The sequence below is a fragment of the Corapipo altera genome, unplaced genomic scaffold, assembly GCF_003945725.1.
Source record: "Corapipo altera isolate COAL_440 unplaced genomic scaffold, ASM394572v1 62, whole genome shotgun sequence".
In the NCBI taxonomy this organism is placed as follows: domain Eukaryota; kingdom Metazoa; phylum Chordata; class Aves; order Passeriformes; family Pipridae; genus Corapipo; species Corapipo altera.
In genome coordinates this window covers 1618521-1640144 of record NW_020884894.1, presented here as the reverse complement: position 1 = coordinate 1640144, position 21624 = coordinate 1618521, and the positions used below count along the sequence as shown (strand labels likewise).

The 21624-nt window shown below is 40.3% G+C and overlaps 1 protein-coding gene across 2 annotated transcripts in view; it reads left to right on the top strand.

Annotated features, from left to right (window-relative positions):
• NKD1 (NKD1, WNT signaling pathway inhibitor) overlaps window positions 1-21624 on the top strand; it is a 111966-nt gene that overhangs the window by 59140 nt on the left and 31202 nt on the right. For both annotated transcript variants that reach the window (XM_027646788.1, XM_027646787.1), the window contains exon 4: window positions 11127-11184. In XM_027646788.1, the coding sequence (XP_027502589.1) occupies window positions 11127-11184 (58 nt within the window). The remainder of the gene's footprint in view (window positions 1-11126; window positions 11185-21624) is intronic.

The following is a 21624-nucleotide window of genomic DNA, read 5'->3' as shown; positions in this document are numbered from 1 at the left end:
CTTTCTTATTGTTACTTGCTTTGTGTGAAATCTGCAGTACACTGGCAGGAACTTTATACAGACTTTAATACAGTAACTGCAGTTGTGGATTTTTAGGAGTTTGTGTATGAGGGGGAGAAGGGATTTAACAGCATTGTTATATTTTCATTTGTTGTGATTTGTTATCCATCTCGATGGAGGGCACAGCAGCACTGAGAGAGGTGCTGCCAGGTGTGACTTCCTACTGCTTTCTAATTCTGTGATCACAGAACACCCGATTCTGCAGTCCTTGCACAGACGAGTCTCCCACTGATTTCAATGGGAAATTTGCCTGCATCAGGGATAAAAGAGCGGGCCCCAAGTTGTGTACAATGATGCAATCTGATCCTCCTGCTGTGGAAATTGATGTAATCGCATTCTTGCCCTCCCCCCTTTTCTCAACCCTTCTCTCTACCAACCCCTGGTGACTCCTGGGGGGCTGCTCACCAAACGAAGAGGAGGATGCAGCTGTGTGCTGAAGCAGCAGAGGAGGGGAGGAGACCTACTGGAAAAATTTATGAAGGGTTATATCCTAGATGTAACCCTAGAAAACAGCTAAGAACACAGACCTGCCTGCCTCAAAAAATACAGTCACCTGCTTTTGCTAAATGAGGGAGTGTTTCTTCCCTTTGTGACTTTCATCACACGTCCTCCTCCAATGTCGTAAGGCTGAATTACAGTGCTCCATGAATTGAGCAATCTCGTTGCCATCTGCATTCATTTCGTGCAGAGGGACAGGGTTAGCTTTTTCTAGGGCTCTCTGTATTGTTATTGCTGACAGTCTCTGCTTTTCAGCAGTGCTTTTGTGCCCTGGCACAGTGCAGGTTGCTTGGGAATGGTGAACCTTGAGAATGCTGCACTTTGTTGCTGGGCAAGCCAGGCGACCTCTCAGATGCTTTCCTTTGCTTTGCCATTTATGTGGAGTTTGGTTTTATTTTTTTCCTTTGGGAATTCTAGGCTCAGCTGAATTTGTTCTGTGTTTTGCGGAAGAAAGAGCTTGTTAAAGAATTCCCTGATGACTTTGAAGTGAACTATTTATTTTCTCTCAAGGCTTACTCAGTGTAGCCATTTGCCCCCTCTCCTCTGTTTTTTCACCCCAGTGTTTCCTGAGCTACAAGCATTCTTGGAATATATTAGTTGTAATGAGTTATGTGGGCATCAAAAGTTTTCTTTGAAACTATATGGCATCAACATCTGTTAGCTCTTAGAGAACAGAGACACAGACAAAGGGGCTGATGGGGGGAGGGAGGAAAAAGATATTAAATTCTGGAGTATGAAGTCTCCGTCTCAAAGACTCAGGGGGAGGGGAAGGGGAAATCTGCTAAACTCCCTGCTTTGATGTGGGCCGCTGGCCCTCCGATTCCATTTATGGGAATGTGCGTGGCAGACGGGCCTGCACAGCTGCCTGCCCTGCCTGCTGCTCTGCCTGCTGTCCTGCCCTGCCCTGCCTGCTGCTCTGCCTGCTGTTCTGCCCACCCTGCCTGCTGCCTTGCCTTGCCCTCCCTGCCTGCCCAGCCCACCTAAGCCCTCCCTGCCAGCCGCCTGCCCAGCCTGCAGCATAAATCCTGCCCCAGCCCTTGTCGCTACAGTAACATTCTCAAGGAAAATGTCGGGTACTCAGTTTTCAGATATTGAGATGGGGAATCGGAATTTCTAATAATAGAGGTAACTCTTATGTAAAAAAAATAAATGTTTAGAAGGGAAGTTTTTATTTGCTTGTAATCCTCCTGACCCTGTGAATCAACATGCAACTGTTCATTTAAATAGGTTTTTAAATGGTGTGTCTGCGACTTTTTACTGCCTGTAATTAAAAAACATGTGTCTTGTTTCCATGTATGCAGCACCAGTCAGCAGTCAGGCATGGTCACTGATGCTGGAGTACTTACAGGAATGTGTGGAGACTGGTTCTGCTTTTTTTTTAATCTTTTTCTGCAGAGCCTCACAGTGCTTGTCCTACATGCCAGGAGGCAGGGGAGAAGAGTACAAGAAACCTCTAGGTCTGTCTTTTCCTCTTGTTGGCTCTGTTTGTAGCCATAATGCTGGTGGTATTGTGCTTCTCTCTGACTTCCTGGCCCATTAAAACCCCGACCAGTTATAAAATGATTAGTTGACATACCTGGGCTCTGGGGACAAAGAGGTGGTTTAAAAAGGAATGTGAACCATCTGTTTTGCCAGCACCTCCTGTTGACAGATTTATGGCTCAACATTAGCATATGTGTCCAGGGTCACACACCTGTGCTTCCTAACAAGGTAATATTATTTAGTGGGGTATGTTTTCATCTTGAGGATTCAGAGCTCTTTGCAAAGGTGGGCACCAAGAATTCCGTTTTACAGTTGAAAAATGAAGGCACAGAGAGACTTAAGTGACTTACCCTACACCACACAGTGAGTCTGTGGTGGAGCAGTTATTGAATCCAGGTTTCCTCCAGCTGCATAAATATACGTCATCCATTAGCAGGAAAAGACTTAGAGCTATAAACATAATAGAGGAGCATTGATTATCATTCTAGGGGAGCTTTAAGCCCTTGTGCTGTATGAAAACCCGAGCCATGTAGGAAGACAGACTGTTCTCACAAGAAAGGTTCAGAATGCAGTATGTTAAAGCTGTAATGATCACTGAAGTCAGTGATCGCATCTTAAGTGAGCAAGTTATTCTGTAGTCAAGCTCTGTAGCTGTTTTCTGCAAGCTTATTTCCCAGTGCATGCCTGGATACAATCACCTCAGTGCACTTAAATCTGTCTGTTAAATTGTTTCTTGGTAACCAAATCTATCACAAAAGGAAGTTGAACAGAAAATCAGATTTATTACAAAGCTACACCCATCTGTCTGCTGTGGCGAAGAAACCCCAAATAAGCAATTTGGAGGTTACTGAGCTTCTCCAGGCTTGAGGGAAGATGAAGATTTGTCCTCTTTCATTCATGTTCTTAGACTTGTTCATCAGTATAATCTATGTTGAAGATAAGGTCCTGGGGGACATGGGACAACTGATTTTCCAATCAGCAAAGAGATTAGAGTATAGTTAGAACAAAGTAAGGTAAATAGCTGAATCTGTAGAGTGAGTTCCTTTATTCTTCTGAAGTAGCTTCAAAGTGAATTTAAATATAGCAAAAAGCAGTCATTTCTTGTTTCAGTCTTATTTAATCTCAAAGACTGATGATCTTTTTTAGTTGAAGATGGCTGGACCCTTCAGTTGAAAAGTAACTGCTGATTTCATACATCTGTTCTTACAGTTGCTTCCAATTATACGATCTCTTATCTGGCAGAAGTCCTTGAAAAACTGTGTTTTACCCTATCACCTTAAGAATTAGAAGTCATAATACTTCCAGAATTCCAGTAATACTGTTAATGAAAGATGTCACTTTGCAACGCCTAGCAACGGTTAATAAATATCCATGAAATATAGGGTTAAAACATCATAGAAACTGTAATGTTCTGTCTTGAAACGGAAATAATGTAAGTTAAACTGTCCACATGAATCTTCTGAGTATCTACAGGTCTTAACATACATTGGATTAAGGTACTTAGTGTTTTAAGCTATTATTACTGGGTTTATTTTCCTCTATAGATTTTTCAATATATATATATACAGGATATAAATTGATTTATATTTACAAGCATGCTTATGTTCCACAGCATGTGTGAATCATGATTCAAGTTAAATGAGCAGGCAGGTAGCCTTTTTTGAATGTGGGTTGCAATGACTGACCAATGAAAGAGGATGCTCACTTGCCCACTGCAGCAGAGATGACAAAGCCACTTGAAAAGAGCATGTTTCATTATTGTCATTACCTGCTTTTCATAGGCTGGAGAAAATAAAACACATCATAAAATTGAAGAAAGGATTTATGGTTTATCCTGTGGTATAGCCTGGTGCATGTGTTTGTCTGGGGCAAAAGAGGTTCAGCTGCATGTTGCAAGCAACATGGAACAAAAAGTTGTTTCTTTTCTTGTTTATTCAGACATCTTCCATGAAGGCTTTTCTGTAAGCATCCCTCTGCTTTGCACTTTCACTTCCTCAACACCTTCATGTTCATGTTCCTATGAATGGGATATCCTTAAAAGCTCATCATACAACAACTGTTCCTTGTACCCATTTGAGGATATGTAATAGGAAAATAAAGATTGGGGATATTTTCTGCCTCATAAACCTCTAATTGTCCAGCTGGAGATTAACATGGGGTTGTTGTTTTGAGGTTTTCTTTGGCTGTCCTGTCTTTATCATCACAGTATTTACCAGCAGCTGGAATTGCTCTACGGTCACCAGAGATGAGATTGCAGGGGCACCAATTCTGTCAGATTGGTAGATACAGATGCAGTGATTTCAAACACTGTTACCACATTATTATGTCTGGGAGTTACTGCTCCTAGAGCAGAGGCAGCTGAGCAGAATGGGTTTGTGTGTCACCATTATATTTTTGGAGCTGGTAGATTACTGTGGTCTTTGTGCTAAGGTACCAAAAGATGAATTTTGGTATGTACTCTGCTAGATTTTTCGTGTCCTGCTGTCTCTGTTAGGAAGACCATAACTTTGGGCATAGAGGCCAACATGGCAGATAAAGCCAGTAAAATCCTAAACCACAGCAGTGAAACCCATCCAGGATCATTTATCAGAGATCTTAGAGGAAAAGTCTGTTTTCTTAACAACTCTACCTGCTGTGATTATATTATGACAAAATTTTATCTGAGAGAAGCTTTGATGCATAGTAGAGGAGGAAAAACCCTTCTGTAATGGCAGAACACAGGTTCTTATATCAGAGAAAGAAACCATTATAGAAGTTGAGCTTGCCGCTTCTGCTGACCAATCTACATTATTTCAGTTGCAATATGTATTATAATGTTGGTCTAAGAATTAAAGTCCCTTTGATTTCTTCAAGTGTTAGCTGCTTTATGTGTTCTTTACAGAAAGTTGCATCCTAGTGAATTATTTTTGTTAATAAATTATCCAGAATGGTCAACTTGAAAAAGTAAAACCTCATGATTGCAGAAGAAAAGGGGAAATATACTGTAGAAGAAGAATAGGCTTAAAACAAGGTATAAATGTGTATTGCTCTATAGTGTTTTTCTGTGTGGTATATGCTTTAATTCTTAAATGTATTTGGTTTCAATTTTCATTATAGTGAGGTTTGGCATATATGCTTTTATCTGTGTAAGGCCCTGGATTTATAGACTACTTATGAACAGGGAAGGAAAGGAAACTTTTGTCCTAAATAGGACAATGTAATACAGGAGTGCATCGTTTATTTGAAAAAGCTTATGAGGGGGATCTTCAAGCATTTTTGAAAGAGAATATGAGTATGAAGTCTTCACTTCCAAGTGTAGAGAGAGCCAAATGCATGCCCAAAGCACATTCTTACCTTTTGCCCGTAAGTAGTGACTGCACAAAACTGTGTGCATAAATGTCTACTTTTCTGTATGTTTGACTGCATGGGTTTGTCTGCACGAAAGCTGCTAACCTGGCACAATGTCATCTCCATGTTCGTCTGGCCACCAGCAGTTAATTTATTTATTTGCTTATTTATTTTATTTTTAAGTTTTAAGCCAGTCTGTAAACCCATATTTAAAAAATTATGACCCCCTCAGATAAATGAATATCTACTTAGACCTACATTATCCTAAAAGAAATAATACCGTTTTTTGAGGTGTGAGTAGGCTTCCTAGTAGTGAAGCCTAGGCTTGAGCTAGTCCATGGGAAATTTCAGATACCCAAAGGGGAACAAGGTTTCTTTCATCAACTGGTTTTCTAAAAAGTCTTTTTCCCATTTCTCTTCAAGTCTGAACAAGATTGAAAATGAAGTAAAACAATGATAATGACTGCTTAGGGGTTTGGATGGGTTTCCTGAAGCATCTTTAATAGACGATGTTCTCGCAATCTGCAAAGGACTTGCTGTGTGAATTTCAAATTTATTTTGGAAATATGTTTCCTGCGAGTGAGACTGAAGGATTCAGTGTGGCCACTTGGCACCTGACAGGGCCCTCAGTCATTCAGGTGAAAGGCCAAAGGGCATCCAATTTCTTGAACCTCCTTTTCTTGGGGTTGTTTTTTCTGCATCAAGAACTGAAGTTTGTGCATAGGTAGTACAACATTCTTGTTGGCAGTAACTTTAAAACCTTTGTAAAATCTACAGAAGACGTAAAAAACCTTTGTAAAATCTACGGTTGCCACATGTCCTGTCCCTTGCAGTCCTGTTGTGAAATGTGTTTCTTCAACTTTGCTTGTTCCAAATGTGCTGGAACTTTATTGCATCAATATGAGAATAAAGAAAGAAAAATCCACATGTTTTAGTCATATAGTTAAAAATAGGGAGGAAAGTTTTCTTGGTTGACAATTTGTCATTTTGCATGTTGTGCAAAAAAAAAAAAAATATATGATTCCTTCATAAAAAATTCACTAAAACAGGAAATGTGTGCATATTTTCTGCCAAAAATGTGGAAAATTGAGTATCTTAAGGCTAAATCAAAGGATTTTAATGAGATGTTTGAAGGAGAAGTAAAGTAACTTGTTTCTACTTGAAAAGAGCAACACCTTTTTGAAAAATGTTAATTAACACAATATTGACTTGAGATGTAATACAGAGAGTAGGGGGGCCCAAACTTTAAAAATGTCCTTGTTATCATGATAACCTACTTAAATCAAAGGTTATCCTTTGCTACATCTAATACATCTATGGATGTAGCTGTCTCTACTTACACTGGAGCAAAACTGCATTGAAGACCATGTTAGTCCAGGCTCAGGCTGCTCAAATACACACTCTGGCTGCAATCTGTAGCTTTGACTCTTCCAGGCTGGGTATCATGGGGAGCTGCATGGAAGGGCAGAGCCAGGACAGGTAGATGGAGTCATACTGTTGAGCAAGATAAAAGGAACTGGTAGGCGTAAAGACTAGGAGATGTGACCACAAACACAACTGTGAGGAGCCTGGACGGTAAAGTCAAGGAGTTTTCCTTCAACGTAGAAGCAGAAAGGGAGCCAGCAAAGGCATCAGAGGAATAAAGTGATGGAGGTAGAATGATGGATGAGGATTTGGATTGCAGCTTTTTCAGATGGATGGTGAGAAGGAAGCCCCAGAGTGAGTGCCTGGCATTTGGCTCCAGAGACTGGTATCAGTAAGAAAACTGCACAGGGTGGTTAGGGCTGATGTTGAGGTTAAAAAAAACCCCTAAAATTCCCAGTGAGTTAGAATTAATCGGAGTCTGATTGTGCAATGAAGGTGGAAAGTGAGTGACGATTGCTGGACTTGTACCCAGCTGAATAGAAGCCCTGGGGTGTGGGAGCTTTTAAATATTGTTTTTCTCCTTGTGTGTATACTCAGCAACATTTCTGAGAGAGTTGCACTAATTAATTCTCTCCACCCCCACCCTCTGAGGTCTGAGCTGAGTACAGAGGCACCTCTCAGAATGGGATATATGGGACACGAGATCCTTTCTACCCAGGGCAGGCAGCAGCTGGTTTGAGATTTGAAGCAGATGTTTGGGCCTGAATCTTAGTCATTCAGTGTGATTTGTGTTAGTAGCTAACAGAGGCCAACTTATTTATCTGGGAAACTCCTGGTGAGGTAGAGACACTTAGTGTAGATGGGTTCCTGTTTAGCAACCCACAGCAGTGGCATGCTGGAATAATCCTTCTATGTAAATGTTTCTTTTCTTTATTCTTTCAAGTGCTTGCTGACCTCATTTCTATAGTATTTCACAGGGTACATCTGGTTTTGGTTGCTTCATGACTCAGTGTTCCAGTTTGAAAATGCAGTGTTGTGATTTAAAACATCGTGTCAGGACAGTGATGTACAACTGCCCATGACCTAAATGTTGTTGCTTTTGCTCTTGGGCACTGGTCCTGCCACAGGCCGGGCTCCTGCCATGGCACAGGCACTGAGGACCTCACAGCAGGGCCAGGTTGAGCACAGAGCCACTGCTGGCTTTTCCATCCCCTCCAGCCCGTGCTTGCTTTGTGCCCTAACAAGCTTCTCCACAGTGTCAGATATTCCTACCTGGCTATAACATTTGCTTCCGGCTAGAATTACTTGAACTGTGAGTTTTGTTTTACACATTTTACTCTTTTCCTTTGCTCTAGTCCCCTTTGTGAATTTGGGTTGCTGTGGGTAGATGCACCGTTTCATTCACTTCAAAGCCATTTGTGCAGGTTAATTTTCATTATACAGTATGAGCTGCAGAGAGAATTGTTTTCTCTGATGCTTTCTCAGATTTTGTATTCTTCTGTTGACTGTGAGTTTACATTCACTGCCCAGAGACTTTTTCTCAAGTAGATACATTTTGGTGTTTATCCAGATTGTGGCATCTATCTTGGTGGTGCTAAAAATATTCAGGTAACTCTCTTGCAGTTTTTCTGGTAGAAGAGTTAATGATGATAAGATGAATGAGAGAGTATTTTCTTTTTCCCCCCACATTTTTTTCCTGTGAAAGCCCACACCTTTTGCAGATACATGTCTATCAAAGATAATACATGTCATAATCTTACACACAGAGGGGAACACATTTGAATGAGAGCTCAGGAATTCTGCTTAAATGTGTCACTAAATGTTCAAACGATACTCTCATCAGTTTCTGGATGGATTGTCAATTTATGTGCTGTCTAACAGGTATATTATGGTTCAACAGCATAAAAACACTTTTTAGGTTGTGTTAATTTATAATAATTTGGTTTAAGGCAGAAACACTTAATGGAAATTTGCTTGCATTAAGTTACTACTTTAACTTAAATAACTAGGAGCTAGAGAAGGAATGAAACGACTAGAATATAAAACATATTTACTTAAGACCCATGTAATGATTAAAAGTGAGGAAATAAGGAAGCTAGCATCATGAATATTAATGTTTCACTCTGCTGTTTTACACTTTGTCTTCCACTGTTTTCCTCTGAGTTACTTGATAGTGCATTTTACATCAAATGCTCATTTTTAAGTGATGTCTTTTGAAAACGCACAAAAATTAATGACTTGTGAGCTTTGTAGAGGATGAGACAAATGACATTATTTTAGCAGGCAATATTTGATACTCAGAGGCAGTACTTGCTTTGCTAAAATTTTAGGAGATGAAGGCTACCACCTAGATAGTATTATCCTCAGAGATACACCACAAGTAAGATCATACCTACTCATTGTATATTTGCTGACCAGGTTAATGGAATTTTTTGTTTTGTTTTGTTTTTGTTTTTGTTTTTTTTTCAAAGGGAGTGGGACTCCTGCTTTTAGTTAAAAAAAACCCCACAAACAAACCAAAACAAAAATAACAAAAACCCCACAAACAAACAAAACCCCAAACCAAAGCAAAAACCTGAACAAAACAGTTATTCAATATTTAGCATTGTGGGAGAGCAGAGTCACTTCAATATATTATTATGTATGAAAGCAGTCAGAGCTGTGCTCTCAGAGCTTCATGGAAAATGATGACATGGGAGAATTTGATCAAACAAAAGTAAACTAATCTTTAGATGGACCTGGAAAGACTGTCATCTTGCAAAAATATGATAAGTTGTGCCAACATTTTATTTTGTCTTCTTTTAATTCTCTGTCAATTTCTTCCATAATTTTTAAGGTAATGATTGGTATTATTTAGCACATGCCCTGGAAAAGAGACCTTTTTAACTGGAATAAAAATAGGTTTTTGTGATTTGCTACCTGGAAAGCTAAATCCAGAATGTCAACTTTTAAAAAAAGCATTGTGCTGTGTAGTATCCCAGCATTCCAGGCCAGATTGCCATCATTTCTCAGAACCATTTGTCCTGTGAGTTCTAACTTTACTTCGGGAGACCTGCTCATGAACAGACAGCATTTTCAGGATTTCTGGCCTATCTATCCAGTAGTGTTTGTGAAATCTAATATTTAACATGCTGTTACAGAAATTGATACTGGAGAATTCCAAAGACATGCTTTTGTGGCTTAGTTACTTTGGTATGACTAATCTCAAAGAATAACATATGGGCATATGGAAGGCAAAGAACCTCTGTCAGCTTTTTCAAGAAAGGGAGGTGAACTGCTTTATCTTGATCACATTCCTTAACAATAAAGCTAATGAATGCAACCAGACATTAATTTTCACAGATTATTTATTACCTTATTCTTGTCTTGTACAAAAAAGCTCTGAGCTGTCAACTTCCAGCTCACAGACTGATGCTGAGGATGCTGGCTCTGTGTTCCTGGTGTGTGTGTCTGAAGGTGAACTGACCAGGAGTGTAGCATGCCAACTTTTTAGGCCCGTGTTCTTCTTTGTCACCACAACTGTTTATCAGTGGCAGATAATGTTTGTGGAGAATTTAGGGAGCAAGACTAAAATGTAAGGTCAGTGATGTTATGGGGATGCTAAAGCCTCTGGAATGAATGAGAGAAGGTAGGACATGAGGATAGCTGGCATTGCTTATGGTTTAGCTGGGGTGGGGAGCTGAAGCTGGGAGGGTCTGCTATTAAGAGAGTAAGAATGTTCTTCAGGGTCTTTGTAAGTGGGATTAGCTCCAAATCCCACTGATACCCTTCATTACTATGTCAGCACCATTGGAGAAATGTTTTTTGGCTCTGAGATAAGTTCATCTGCATATCTATGGCATCTACTTCTGTGTTGTTCTAGATGTGCTGGGGCTGACAATATTTCATTAATTTTGGGACTGAAGGATTAGGCAGCTCATCGGAATCTCATATCTGCTTTTCTTGGGTGACCTCTGGCATATGAAAGTTTTCTGTTTGTTGGTGGAACCAAGCAATAACATTCCTCTGTAGGTAGTGAGGGGCTTATTTCTCCTTTATCATTTCCATTTGGAATTTTTTTAACTTGCTTAATTGACAGAATGTTGAAATGCTAAATATCAATCTACTTTGTAAAATTATTTGAACATGAACATTTCTTCTTCTTTCCCCTCTATGGTCAATTCATCTCCATTAAATTTTTGTCCAAAAGTATGTCCACAGCACTGTAAAATAGCATCAAGTGCATTGACTACCACAAGTAAAGTGATTGACTTCTTTCCTGGAAAACAACTCCTGTGCTCTCATCACTGTTTTAAATTAATTCTGGCAATATTAAATACATATTGTTAACACCTCAACACTTAGTATATAGTATATTTTCATTAATTTTGGTTATTTTTTTTTGTTTTAAACAGGATTTATCTGGGGAAGGCTACAGAGACACTATTGGTGATGAACACTTCCACCTAGAAGGTATTTAAAGAACAAAATTTTTTGGTTAATATTAAGGGACTTTCGAGTAAGTCAGTGAACAAATCATTGTGAGAATGCCCATATTGAGAATGCAATTCTTGAACTGCTGATGTGTTTTTTGCTTGAAAAAACTGTTAGGATGGAAATGGGTATTATTTCTCTGTCTGCTACCATTGGTATTGAAAAAGGTCACCCACTTGAATCACAGGGACCAAGTGTTTTAATTCAAGGTCTCACAGTTTTTTCTAGGTAGTGCTGTTGACATTGGTAGCAGTTGTGAATAGTTCTGTCCTGAGCAGAAGTGGCAAAGGCAGTCACTGACAATGTCAACACTGTGTTATGTGATGTGCTGCACTCCCTTCTGTGTTACACAGACCAGCCTTGGAAACTCCTACATTGATTTCTAATAAAGACTAGAGACTCTTACTCAACACGTTGTTCTTGAGTGTGAATGGAATCGTTACTGCTTTGGACACCTCTTTCCATCTCATCTCCTCGTTTGTGAGGCAACTGAGGTGGAATCACTGTTGTGGTGGGAATGGCCTTTGGGGACCTTGAGTATGGATGCTGTATCCTGCATCCCAGAGAACACATCCGACGTACCTTGAATTTCAGTTGGGCAAGTGGGAGTTGATGAATGGAGGACAATAATTAGCTGCTCATTCCTTTCAAGGAAAACAGACTTCAGATACTGTCTAGTATTACAAGTGATTACAAGAACTGTGTGCTAGATTTATATTATAGGGTAGTGGAAACAATATGTCAAATTTAGTTAGAGTAATGAACCATATCAAGCTTAACCTGGAAATTTCTGTCCTTTTATAATCCAGGCATTTGTTTCTGGTGTTAGAGGCTTCTGTCTAAACAGAACTTAAAAGATTCTCTATGTTAATAATGTCTACCTTCCAGTTCCTTACCTGTGAAATGTGTTAATATATCATGTTTCTTGGGTTCCACATTTCTATTATGTAGTTAACAGAGAACATTCCCTTGTATGTGCTGTAACACAGGAGCTCAATTTCAGCTGATGCTTGTGGGCTACTCTTAATCACAATAGCAAAGTCTGCTTGCCATGATGGAGTTTTTTGAGCGTTTCAGTTTTCCTATCTGCCCACAGTGGACCATAATGCTAATAAAGGGTAGGTTTTTAATTTTAGAATTATAGGAGAAACTACTTCACACAGGATATTAAATGTCAGCAAGGTGAATAATTTAATTTTCTTTGTCTCATTCTATATTTTCTTGCCTCTAATTATTTCTTTCTTTGTTGTGTAGAATTGTCTTGCATAGCAAACATAATATTCAATATATAATGTTTCCAAATTAGTCAGCAGCAGGATTTTTTTTATTAGGGTGTAAAACCTTTTAGATTACTGCAGTTTCAGTCTTTCAGCAGTTTCATGTTATTACTTCCGATGCATCTCATCTGTTATGAAGTAGCTGAGTAGTGAAGACCAGATTTAGATACCAGCTGGTGGTCCATGCTTTGTGTGCTGTCACTGGGGAAGAGCTGTTCTGTGGCATCTTTCCATTTGGGAGGAAGATGATTGTTCCCACCCAGTGCTCAGGCAAATGCATGCAGATTGTCAAGGCTTGGTCCTCATCCCTTCTGCTCTCAGATCTCCAGGCTATGCTTGCCATCCTGGGGACAGTGTTAGTCACTTCCTATTTGAATGGGATATTGAAACTCCTATAATTTGTCAGACACTACTACAAGCATTGTGTTAAAGCACTCTTATTATATAAGGTTGTAGATTTTACTGGCATCATATTTTTAATGATTGTGCTTTGTACTGGCATGAAATTGTGATATTAGCATAAACTGAAGCTGAAGCTTGAGTTGAGATCTCTGTTTGGGCACAGCTTGAATTCTGTGTGACTTAGGTACAAGATGACCACTGCCATAACTCTTCTCTGTGTAGAAATGTTTCTGTGGGAAAAAGTAATTAAAATTCTAGAACATTTCCATCTAAAATAGTTGTTATGCCTTTATTTTGCTGCCTCATTATCTTTACATATGTGCTGGTTTAATGTGTGTGTTGCATGATTATATGTTCATGTGTCATAGGAACATCAAAATCATTGATGGCTGGTTTCAGAGACAAGGAGCTGTAACCCAGAAAATGGTTGGTTGGACTGAGCTGACAGAGGACATGAATGGCATAACAAAGACTTAAACCCAGGTCTATCAAATGCCATGTATCAAAGAGCTATATTCTGCCTTCATAAATACATGGTGGGGATGCAAAAAAAAAAAAAAAAAGAAAAAGAAACACTTCTCAGATTTGCAAAAGGGCACAGCAGGTGCCACAGTTCTGTTTTGGGGGAAAGGTATAGCCTTTGCACTCAGAAACTTTACTGGAGAATAAATCTGAATTCTTTAGAAGACTCTCACTGAAAAGACAAAGTGGCAATAAGAGAAATAATTGAATTCCTTATTTTGTTTTACATAGCCAAGTTCATTACCTTTTTTTTTTTCTTCCCTCTCTTTTTTTCCCCCTCTTAGCTGTCTGAGCAGTACAGATAAAAAGAACTCTCTTTGCTGGATTTAACTTCTGTGTTGTTATGTAAAGCTTGATCAAATCCTTTCGTCTTAACAGACTTAACTGGCCAACAGCAAAAGGCTCGGGATTCTGGGATTAAGATTGTATTTGGTAAGAGGACTGGTGCATTACTGCTTTCTTTTGAACTATACAAAGAACAAAGTAAACATCAAAAGCATTAAGCCATGAGAGCGGATTGTTGACTCAATGTTGCTGCATGACAAGAGGTTAGAACTCAATAGCTGCGATTCTGTTTACGGAGTGCTGTGCAGAAAGAAACAGTTTGACCAGTATTGTCTAATATATCCACCACCTGCCTTTGATTTTGCTGCTGGGCAAGTCACTAAATTGAAATTTTTTGGATTTTCTTTTATGTGGTCAGTGATTTCCTTAGATAAGAGACACCAATGGAAACCTCAGTCTCATATTACTCTGACTGTGTTTTTCTTCTTCCCCTTTCATTAACAACTCAACAATTGGGCATGGTGGATATAAGTTCTATAGTGGATTCATTTGCAGCTTTCATTCCAAGTGATTCCTCACTCCATTTCAGAGACTCCCATTTGCCAAACCTAGAGTACTTGTGCAATCTGCTGTGGCTGTGAACAAATGTACCATGCTTCAACTTTCTTGCCCCACAGTTCCTGCACAGAAAACACGTGCTTCATTGCTCTTCTTGTGTAGGATAAAAGAGCTCACATTTTATCTTCCTTGACCGGAACAAGAGGTCACCAGAACTGAATGACTGGAGGTGGCCGTGGAAGAAGTCACAAAAACTAGCACAGACATTGGCAGATATTTTTCATTTCATGTCAGCAGAGCAGCTAAAATGTCAGGCAGGAATTGAATGCGGCATCAAACAGCAAGTCACTCTTCCGTCATGGAGATACTCAGGCAGCTCAGAAAGACATCTGCTGTTTGTGTGTTCAATAAAGACACCTAAGTTCTCACTCAACTCTTCAAGGTATAAGTAAGCTTCTAATGCATTGTTAGAGAGTCCTACTCTTGTTTTCCAGAACTTTTTTCACCTCCTTTCCCTGGACTGTTTGGGAAATTTTTGCAGCTAAAGCTTGTAGACCAGAAGAACTTTCTTGTCTTGACCACTGCATGCCTTTCTGAAGGGAACTGGGATTTCTCCATATTATTGCTTGAATATTTAAAAACTTTTCAGAAAGATCAATTCAGAAAGGAAAATCTCCCTCTGATGCATTCTGACTGCATAAAGGGATGATTTCCTCCTTGTCTCAATACAAACTCTTTAGAGCCCAGTGGGACACGCATCCGTCTACTTGAGCTGCCTTTTGGAGTTCACAGTGAAGTCTTGAGCTCAAGGTGAGATATGTAACCTATCAGGAGACACCTAACCTATCATCCCAGATAGTTATGCGATAATGTGATTTCTCATGTCATTGTTCTCTCGAAAAGTATGACTCAGGTGTTTCTACTAATCAGAAATCTTGCATCTCTGGAGATCAATCTAGTCCTGTACCCGTCAGAAGAGCTGCCTCTTACACTGATAGCAATCTGTTCCCTGTTTCATTTGTCAGCCAAGGGTGATGTCTTGATTATTATTCTCTCAACAGAAGACTGGAGAAGATCCAAGCCTTCCTGGTGCCTTATCCGAACATGATATCCAAAGTCCTCTTAAAAGCAGTGACGGAGCTTGGCTTGAATCAACAAACCCAATTTTTTATGTTTCCCAACCCGGTTGTATCCAAGTCCCTAGATGGAAGATGTTCCCTGTTCTGGTACCAGAAAGGACAAATTATTCAGGTCATCTTCTTGCCTATAAATATTAGAGAGCCCTCCAGCAGAGTTCAAAGCACATGTTGTTGCTGGAAAAAAATCTAGCATATCTGCAAAAGAGCTACTTGTTGCACTTTTCACATATTTGCAAGATATGATGGAATTTTTAAACCTGCAAGTAAAGCATTTTATATTCAGCAAAGCACAAAAAAGATCCTTATATTCTTAATATTACTATATTAAGTATTATAATTATAGTAATATTACAATATTACTATATGTTTTTCAGGTTGGTACTGGTGTGTCCAGTCAGTCCTTCATCTAGGGCTGCAGGGGAGGGCATGAGGGGAGTATCCTTCCCCACTGCACCCCACAGTAGGGCTGCTTTCTCCATTCAGGAAAAATTCAGTGAAGGCTTTAGTTCCTGGACTTGTTCCTAAAATTGGTAACTGGAAGAATATTTGTTGGGTTGTCAGGTCAGAGGAAGGGTGGCAAAGTGTGGTACTTGGGCCCAAATTGTTTATAAACTTGTCAGCAAAGGAGAACTTGAAGAAGCATTTTGACTAGTTTTAGCTAACGTTCTGTTTGCATGGGAGACACTTTTTCCCATACTTTGCTAATCTCTTAGCTCTAATAATTAATGTATTGTTCTAGGCTGAGCTATGAATGGGTAATAAAAAGCAGTTATTTCAAACTGCATGATTCTCTCTAGTTAATGCCCTCACTTATGATGCTTATTTAATTTATTTTATTTATTTAATTTATTTTCTAAAGCTTAAATAATTTTTATATATTATATATATGAAATTTCAATGTATTTATAGAAAAGGATAGATTACATCTTGCACACAGGCAAATTTGCTTTATGTCAGCACCATTGTTATTACCTACCTAGTACTGTTGATGCAGGCTTGGTGCATTGCAGAAAGTCCCTTGTCTCTCAGGTTCTTAAACCAAATACCTGTTTATCACTAACACCGTAAACAGAGTGCTAATAATTCCACCTTAAAAGTGCTCTTGTGGTCAGCCTGCTTGAATGTTATATGGGAACTCTGCATTTTAATGACTTGTTGCTAATCCTATGCACTTACCATAGATTTGCTATGCATGACTGTATGCTATGTGATCACCTCAGAACTGGTGATCACTTGCTCACTGCCTGCATTTTTTCAGCTCTCGAGAGGTTTCTGCTTTATCCTTTCCTACTACTCAATGGGACATGAAACAACTCTGAAAAATATCTTCAGCTTCAGGGTGACCCACGGGCACCAGCCACCAGCATCTGACAAGCAGCGGGTCCCTGCTGAGGCTGGCAGCTGATAAGCTGGTTACTGTGGCTTGGAAGGAAGACCGAAGGACGTGGGGGTATGGGGAGGAAGGAGCAGTGCAGAGTGCCAGGAGAAAACTGCTTAGTTTGGCAGTTAGAATAAAAGTCACCAAAGAACATGAGACTGGTAGGATTAGCAGAAGTTTTCCTGTGGTTGTGCACAGATCCAGGAAATTATAAGAAGCAGGTAGGCTGCTTGCCATGAGTGGGAGGAAAATCTTACGGCATAAGGCATTTAAAAAAAAAAAAAATAAAATTGTACAAGTGTTTCTTAACATTAGCTGTTCCAGTTGAGGGGGGTTGGTATTTGGATCAGAAGCTTTTACTTCTAGAGCTGCTGTTTCAAGTGCAGCCAGGTCAGTAGTGATGAAAGACTGTTGCCATCCAACGGTTGCCCATGGCCTGTGTGTAACAAGTTAGTGGTCTCCAGGTGTTTCCAAATGAACCTTTACAGTGTCTAACAGCTCCCACCCATGTTGGCAAGCAGAGTACAGAAAGGCAGTGAAAAGTGGGCTGTTATGACACCTTGGAGGGTGAGCTTTCCTGCTCACACTGAGCTGCTGCTGTGCGGAGGGTTTGTGCTCCCCTCCCTGCATCCTGCTTGTTCTCTGCATGTAGGATATTGCTCCCTTTAGCTGACACCCCACCAGCTCCTACTAATGCTGCCTAACAGGTTTTGATAGATGATGTGTTTTGTCTCTGGTTTGAGAGTGTTCTGGGTTATAATCCTCTGCATTAGACTGGGAAGTTCATACATGGTGTTAGTAATAGTTTCATATTGATGTCTGTGTTCAGATCATTCTACATATCTGAAAAGTTGTTATATTGAACACCAACAAGTTACATGTTTGCTTCAGGAACATGATAGCAAGGCTGAAAATGCAGCCTGGGATTTTCTGCATCCATATCTGTCCCTTAGAATATGACAGAGAGATGGTGTCAACACAAGAAAGCCTTCCAAACTTACAAGTGGCCTATATTATTTATGGTGACCAAAAAAACCAAATGTTAATATTAATTTAATTGCATGTAATGCGTAAAAAATACCTCAGTAAAAAACCAAGATAATGAAAAGGGAAGTGAAAAAGCACCTCAAAAAAAAAAGCAAGGAGTTGATCCTTAATGAACGTTTTAAACATGGAAAGCTTTAAAATAATATTATATACATGGTATTTATAATAATATTGGTTTTCCATGCTCTTTCCATCTACCTAAGATTGGCAACTTTTCCTACTTCCACAGAGAAGCTAATGTTCCTTCTGAGGGGTCATTAAAAAAAGGATCAATTAAGAATAAGAATATTCATTTACTCTCAGCTCTGGAGTAGTTGTGAACCGTGGGTATAGCTGTTGAAAAATCTGTGTCTGTGGATCTCTCAAGCAGCTTCTGTTGTAGCATGGGAGAGCCAGACCACCATGGTGCATGTGGGAAGCAGAAGAATTAAAGGACAAAAGGATGATCAGGGAGATCTCATCAAAGGCAGGAGGGCTTTTGCATTTGCTTTCAGCACCCCAAAGGTGAACAAAGCATCACAGCAGAGCTCAGGCAACAGTGTTGGTACCCAGCTGATTGTCCATATCAGTGAGTGAAGCTCAAAGGAAGCTGCCCTGTAGCACAACTGAGACAGGGCTGAGAAATGGGTGCCAGAGATATGAGGGTCATGGTCTGTGCATGTGGTTTGAAGGGGCTGGGCCTCAGTAAGCTGGACTCACCAAGTCTGTCTTGGTCATTGGTGTTTCCCCTTGGACTGTCAGCGATGTGATTCAGAGGAGGAAGGAGCTGTAGCACACACAGGCATATCCAGGTGAGTTGTTCCTTTGGCCTTGGCTGGGTGACAGTCACACCGAGTGCAGAGGAAGGCAGGTTGGGTCACAGCCCTGCACAGTGTGGGTGCACCTGCCCAACCCTTCCCAGGGGTGGTTGGGTCACAACTACCTGTGTCTGTCTGCACGTCCTGCTCTCCTACCTGGGCAGTGGTGCCTGACCAGGGAGACAAGTCTACCATCAGATGTACCTTGGCAAACTGATGGACTTGGGTGTATCTGTGAGGGATAGATGATCTAGTGGGTATGGTACAGAGATAAACCTGCATTACTGTACATGTACATCAGTATAAAAATGTACTTGAACTTTGCCCCAGGACATCCACCACCAAGAACAAAGAATGAAATAGGGGAACAAGTCAGGAGTTTGAAAACAATCTCTCTGGAAACATGATGAATACCAGTGGTTTCATTTATTCTACTTGAACAAAGGTTCTTTTCTACTTTTAATTTCCCAGCAATGATTATTACCAGTTATTTTTCTTGTAGCTTTGACCACAGTTCATGGAGGTTTTATTAAACATGTTTTTGAAAAGTGAGTCAAAATGCCATTCTTCTCTGATTCTCTTGTGACTCTCTTTTCTTTTCCTTTTTAAATTTTTGTGAAGCTATTGCATATTTCCAGGGAAAGATTTTGGACCAGATAATACTCTCATGCTGGTGTTCATGGAATTATTCCCATTTTGTGCCCTTGTAATTGAAAATTTTGGCCTTTGATATTTCAGAAGACAACATATTTGTTTCAGATCCCTTGCCTTTACAAGAAACATTACACTCATTTTTAGAAACCTTGAATACTGCATTTAATAGGCAATATGTCCTGCTGCAACTCCCAAATATTCCTAGAGTTGCAAGGTTTCTTGTGCTTAACTGAACCATGACAAGGCCAGATAAGTGAGTTTGAGTGCTGCCTTGGCTGGGTTTTTGGTACCTTTCTGCAGCAGGTTTTTGTTTAGGTCCCATGTGCATGCTCCTGTTAAGGTCCTTCTCTCCTGCCCGTAGGGATTTCATATTCCCCAGTGTCTCATGTGAGGGTACACATTACGACAGGATAAAACAATTCTTGCATTTCTAGGACTGAATTTAGGAGCCATTGTTTTATGTAGACAGCTTGATGGAAGCCTGACCCTTGGAGCCGGATAGTTTAGCCACAGCAACCTGTCATCCTGCTGAACCTTCCAAACACAAGTGTGTAGATGCAGACCTACGGAGGCAATTTCCATGACAAACATATTGCTTTGCCAGTTGCTGTTCCAAATTCAAAGTGTGTATCAGTCAGGGTGCTTTTGCGTGTTTCAACTCCACTTCTGCTGCAGTAGCTACAGAAACCCAAAGTTTTACCTCACCAGGCAGAACAAGTGCCCTTTGTTACCTAGACAGATTACAGCTTTTTCTAAAGTCTGCTCTTCATAAAAGCCCAGCTTGAACAGTGGAAATTCTGACTTGCCTCAGATACTAAGGAGACTTTTATAGTTTCAAGTAGCTCCAGGGTTATATTTTAAAAGTTGAATTTCATCACATGTTTCAAGTTTGGTGGAAAAAAAAAAGGCATGATATTTTTAGCAGAAAAAAGTCCCCCCACACCTTTTTTCTTAACAGATGTTTCATCTCAATCATATCCAAACCTCAAAGCACAAGTAGCAGTCAACCTTATTCTCCTGTGGAGAAAGAGATAAAATGTCATTTGTTTGGAAGACAAGCTTGTTTTTTGTAACCTCAACTAGTTTGTGAGTAAAAGCAAATAATAAATGCAGCACTATGGGGTTGTGGAAATGATCCTGAAGCAACATTTCTACTCTTGAAAGAGCTTGGAGTCCAACTGCTCTTGTTAGATGGAAAGTCCCAACCCCCCAGCCTACCAAAAAAATAAAAATACCAGCAATCAGTATTTTTCTTGCTTTATAAATCTGATCCAGCAACCCAGGTCCTTTCACCAATAAAATACGTCATCCAAAGGGCTCAACTTTGTACCAAAAAGGGTTTAAAACTGTAAAGGTAACAGAAAGAGAGGAAGGGAATATTAGTTGTAAAACAAAATATCCAGAAGTAAAAGAGCTGCTACCCAAGGAGTTTTCACAGGGCTCTGGAGGAGTGGAGAGCATTGCTGTGCCTTGCAGACAGGGCTGCACACGGGGCTCAGCACTGGCAGGGCAGCTGCCAAGGAGAGCCAAGGCATCCTTGGACTGTGCAAAAGGTGTATTTAGGAGGGAGTTATAGTCCAGCCTAAGGATTTGGAGGCACAAAGCCGAAGTGTGGGGCTGTACCCTTGTTTTGTTGTTTGAAGGAGCCTTTACAGAAAGTGGAGCCCGCCAGGTGTGTTCTTGGCAAAGCGAGGTTCGGATGAACCTGCTCACTGTGTTGCTGCAGGACCCTCTGGGAGCTGTACAGAGCACCCAGCTGCCCTGTCCCAGGTGCCTGTGCCCTGCAGGGACAGGCTGGCACCCAGCTGCCCAGGACACACTGGCATGTGGTGATTGCTGCCCAGAGGCTACATTTGAAGGCAAATCCACAGTGATGGTGTCTAGGACAATATTACAGGATCTTCCCCCAAAGGGGTAGCTCAAAATGGAAATCTGAATTTTGAGTTGCAAAATGCGTGGGCTCTCTAGAGCAACAGGACGGGCTGGCTTGTCCTGTAAGTGTGCACCAAGTCATGCTCCAAACCATCTCCTCTGCTGCGCTCTTAGCAGTATATAGCACAGTGAGCTTCCATCTCTGGTTGAGGTCTTTAGGCTGCAAGCAGATACCTGCCTTTGCTCTGTGGGAATAATTTCTTGTGGTGAGATCCTGTGTGCTCTCTAGAATTTAGGTGGTTGGGTCAAGCACTGATGAATTTTATTTCTCTGCATGTTTTGTGGTGTGTGGCGTATCACCTCAGTACCATTCATGACCCATGCATAAGTATTGAAAGGGAAAGAAATGTATGCTTGTATGTGCACATGTATATGCTGGTCTATTTATATTAATATTTATTTATATTAATCACGGTAATGCTTTTCAA